The sequence below is a fragment of the Coptis chinensis genome, chromosome 5 (assembly GCF_015680905.1).
Source record: "Coptis chinensis isolate HL-2020 chromosome 5, ASM1568090v1, whole genome shotgun sequence".
NCBI classification, from domain to species: Eukaryota; Viridiplantae; Streptophyta; class Magnoliopsida; order Ranunculales; family Ranunculaceae; genus Coptis; species Coptis chinensis.
In genome coordinates, this window is record NC_141460.1 from 95,133,274 (window position 1) to 95,137,300 (window position 4,027).

General features: G+C 36.3%; 1 protein-coding gene across 2 annotated transcripts; it reads right to left on the reverse strand.

Annotated features, from left to right (window-relative positions):
- Positions 1-844: 844 nt before the first annotated feature.
- LOC147500409 (UPF0481 protein At3g47200-like) lies at positions 845-3,506 on the reverse strand. 2 transcript variants are annotated; one of them, XM_086562053.1, is made up of 3 exons: positions 3,390-3,506; positions 2,035-3,057; positions 845-1,400 (listed from the first exon to the last, which is right to left on the reverse strand). In XM_086562053.1, exons 2-3 carry the CDS (start codon positions 3,011-3,013, stop codon positions 1,360-1,362), a joined length of 1,020 nt encoding a protein of 339 aa, XP_086418179.1. In that variant the 5' UTR covers positions 3,014-3,057; positions 3,390-3,506; the 3' UTR covers positions 845-1,359. The 2 variants fall into 2 exon arrangements, with proteins under 2 accessions (XP_086418179.1, XP_086418178.1); XM_086562052.1 differs by having other exon boundaries at positions 845-3,057.
- Positions 3,507-4,027: the final 521 nt, after the last annotated feature.

Sequence of the window (4,027 nt, forward strand, 5' to 3'; positions counted from 1 at the left end):
CATAATTTTTTAGATTTGATTTAGCGATTAGAATTGTATAAAATTTTCTTGCGATGTTGATTGACTTATTAGAATTGTGGTTGTATTAGGAAACTTCTTAAGATTAAAAGCTCATGTTGTATGAAAGTTATGATTTAAGAGTGTTCACGTGGCATACCTCTCTCTCAAAAACGCGTCACCTAAGAAAGAGAGAGGTGATACCAGGTTATTACATAGCCGGACTCAGACTCGAATTTAATGTTGAGATTTGAAAAGAACAATAGTAATAAACTAAACTATACAACAAACCATATACTTTTTCATTAATAATCAAACTATAATTAAACAAAACATACCTTGGAGTCTTGGACTATCTCATAAAAAAACTACCTTGGACTGATATACATTTGGTCATTTAGATGTACTCTACATATGGACATCCTCAAATTAAATCAGACCATAAATCTCACATATTCTGATCAATACCTCTCATTCTCTTATTATATTTTATATTGGCTAAAACAATACACATAAGTATAGTCTTATGCTATTACTAGTTCAACTTGGTTTCCAATTCACTTTGGTTTTCTAACTCAAACCAATTATGTTTGCTAAACCCATATACCTTTCTAATTCCAAAAGGACATATTTTTTTTTTTTTTTTTTTTTTTTTGAAAAATTATGGGGTTAAGGCAGACCCCCACCTGTATATAGAACCAAAGACAAAGCTTACAAGATCTCCAAAGAGTATGATCTTTAAAGGGGTACATCTCCTCCCTAAGAGAACTACAAATCCCAAAGAGTTAAGGCTATCAGCCATACACTCATGAAACACTCATGAACATAACACACTAGGGTGCACATAAGAATAACAACACAAACTTCTATCTACCAACAAACAAAAGTTTGTCCCTTAAGACCGGATGATCTTTCCTTCGATGTTTCTGTGTATTCTCAAAATCATAGAAAAAATTCCCACATTCACAACAAACATATGTTAAACCAAGAGTGTCATCCCAAATCTCCTTAATGTATCCATCAAGGTTTTTACCTTCGTATTTTCCCTTAGATGCTTGCTTCACCATAACTAAAGTAGGACTAATTTCACTAGGTAAGCGCCCCCTAACTGCATTCGGAGAGGGTTCTTTACTTACCGTGCCATTTCCTTGACTGGAGTTGCAAAATAAGGTGTCGTCGTGTTGTTGCTGCTACAAGACTTGGCTCTAGTATTTGGTGGAGAAACATGAGACTGTTTCCACCCACTAGCTCTCTTAGCCTTTGCATTCTTTTTGCTCAATACCGGAGTGAATTCCCTTTGCTCCTCTTCCCGGGTAGCCTTCAGTCTTGAGAAAGGAGGAAATTATCAAGTTGTTGGGTTCCTCAACAAGAGATGGTTGAAGAGTAGTACCATCTTGGATTATCTGCTAAAAGCTAAACCTGCTAAAAGCTAAACCTGCTAAATCTCAATTTATAATTCCAACAAATAGGCACATCACACAGCCAGTACAATGAACAATTGTGATCACAGAAGAAACTTATAAGGAATGACTTCTACACGGATATGGCCCTCCATGGAGTGCTAAAATACTTGTGAAAGAACGCTATACCCCATTGGCGCATGGGTTCTCTTCTTAAATGTTGAAATGAGACTGATTATGGTTAGTGTCAGAGTAAGAAGTGTTACTGCAAGACCAAGAGAAACTGAAATGGCCCTCCACGGAGTACTAAAATTATCGAAGAACTCTATACTCCATTGGCGCACGAGTACTCTCCTCTTTTGTTTGTCTTGTTCACAGAAAGCATTCACTCTCTGGTATAGTTCATCATAGTAGAAACTATCAACAATGGCCCTGCTATATAAACCATTTATAGTTCTGGCCATCTTTTTTTCTTCATTGAGCGATCCATTTATAATTCCTTCACTTCGGAGTAATTTCACATCTTCTTTGGACTTGATGAGTGTATCCAAGAAAATGACATAAGATGTGATGTGACTTGTGTAATTGCTACTACTCTGCTCTAGTGCAATGAGATTTTGGAGATAAACAATCATACCTTCCCCAAAAAAGAAAGGAGGGATTATAAGATTTCCGTCTTGGTCATTGAATGTTATGTCCAACAAGCTCTTTGCGTTTTCATTTTTCTTGAACACAACTCCAGCGTTTTTAAGGTCTGCTGCGCAATATCGTGTCAACTTCCAGTTTGGATACTTGCCATAGTTCTTTTGTGGAGATTTTCCAAGGAGATGGTTGCGCACCAAGTCCAACAAATGTTTGCCTGTGAGCTCATCGTTCCTGGGAATTCCATATGTCTGGATTTCAGGATCCAAGAAGTTCACTACAAGGTCACTTAGAGATTCGTTGTGCTTCGGATCGCTAGTTAGATCAAACAAATCTTTTAGGACAGAAAAGGGAAGCTGATTTTCGAGTAATATCAAGTCCCTCTGTAAATGCCGAAGCATCCATGTGTAACTGAATATAGGGTCCATAGTCTTGTATCCCTCCTCCATAGCTCCAACTTTATACTCCTTGAATTTGTAAATAAGTTCAAGTATAAAGCAACCGTCGAGTATCATCATCTTGACACATTCATCGGAAGTTAAGAGTTTGATTTTCTCCTTATGGTGACCATAAGAACTTTTAAATTCATATTCCTTCTCCCTCATGGCTTTGATGATATGTTCCAAACTAGTCTGTTCTTGTCTTGGTCGACTAAGGAGAGCAGCCAGATACGACGTCTTTAGCGCTTCAGTGACATGTTGATGCTCCTTTTTTCGGTGATATGGGCCGATTGCTGCAGTTGTTGGCTCATATCTGTTTCTATTTGGTGTGTCTAAATTGTTTGGAACTTCGCAAATAACACCGAGAGATAAAGCCATACCAGCATTCTTGAGGATAGCATCAGCCAATGCACTATCTTTATCTTCTTTTATATCTTCTTCTTCAACAAGATTATCTGTATCGTTATCAGGTATAACAATTGAAACGTCCCTGCTGCTCCGTATAATTTCTCTCTCTTGCCTGTTCTCTGCCATATTTGAAGTACTTCTTCAAGCCCTCCCAAAAGATGATTACAAACCTAAACATTACATTATTAAACTTGCTGTCAGATATATCCCCAGGCATCAAACGTTGAGTAAGAGTTTCAAGAAGAGCATTCATGTTAAGTGTGTGGACCTAGATCAAAAACTTCCACTAAGTTGGGATTGCTACTCAAACAGTAGGCCATTTCATTACACTGATGAGGCTACAGTACGAAGGATTAGTAATTCAGGAATAGGCTAATTTTTCGTGAGAGTAAACTACATGAGGACACTATCACAGTAAATAAAATAAGAGTACAGTGATCCTAACCATCTATATTAATTGTATCACAAATAGATAGAATGTATAGATGAGAAGAGATATTACCTCCAGACTCTGGGTTAGTTCTGCAGTTAAACTGCAAGTGTTTAGGCAGGGGTTGGCAAGGGAGTTAGCGTTGCTTGCGAATAGCAGCTCATAGCTATATACTGATTAAAGTACTTGGTGGACACATTTATACTACATTATGATGATAAGGTTTTATAATGAGGTCCCACCGAATGATACGTCAGAAATACCGTTCGCCACTAAATTTTTTTGTTCTCCTGAAACTCCCAACCCAATATCAGACAAAACCAAACACTACGTGTAACCATAGTACAAAATATCCCGATATATCCCGATATTTGAGGATATCTATCCAAATTTCAAAAAAAGATATATAAATATCACGATATGTTCAGAGATATATACGACTGCAAATATCGATGATATTTAAATGATATTAGTGATATTTGTGATATTTTGAGGTATTTGGAGATATTTGGCGATATTTTGTGTATATAACAATTTTATTTAATATTTACCATTATATTTCAAATAAATATAAATAATGTATCATGATATATCAAGAAATATCCACAATATCTACGATATTTGTCGATATTTTAGATATATCCACGATATTTGCATGTGAAACAATGTCAAATATCCTCAAAGAAAGGGATATATCCACGATACATATC

Coding starts and splice junctions, on each gene's coding strand:
- LOC147500409 (XM_086562052.1), bottom strand. CDS start 3,013: ATGGCAGAGAACAGGCAAGAGAGAGAAATTATACGGAGCAGCAGGGAC.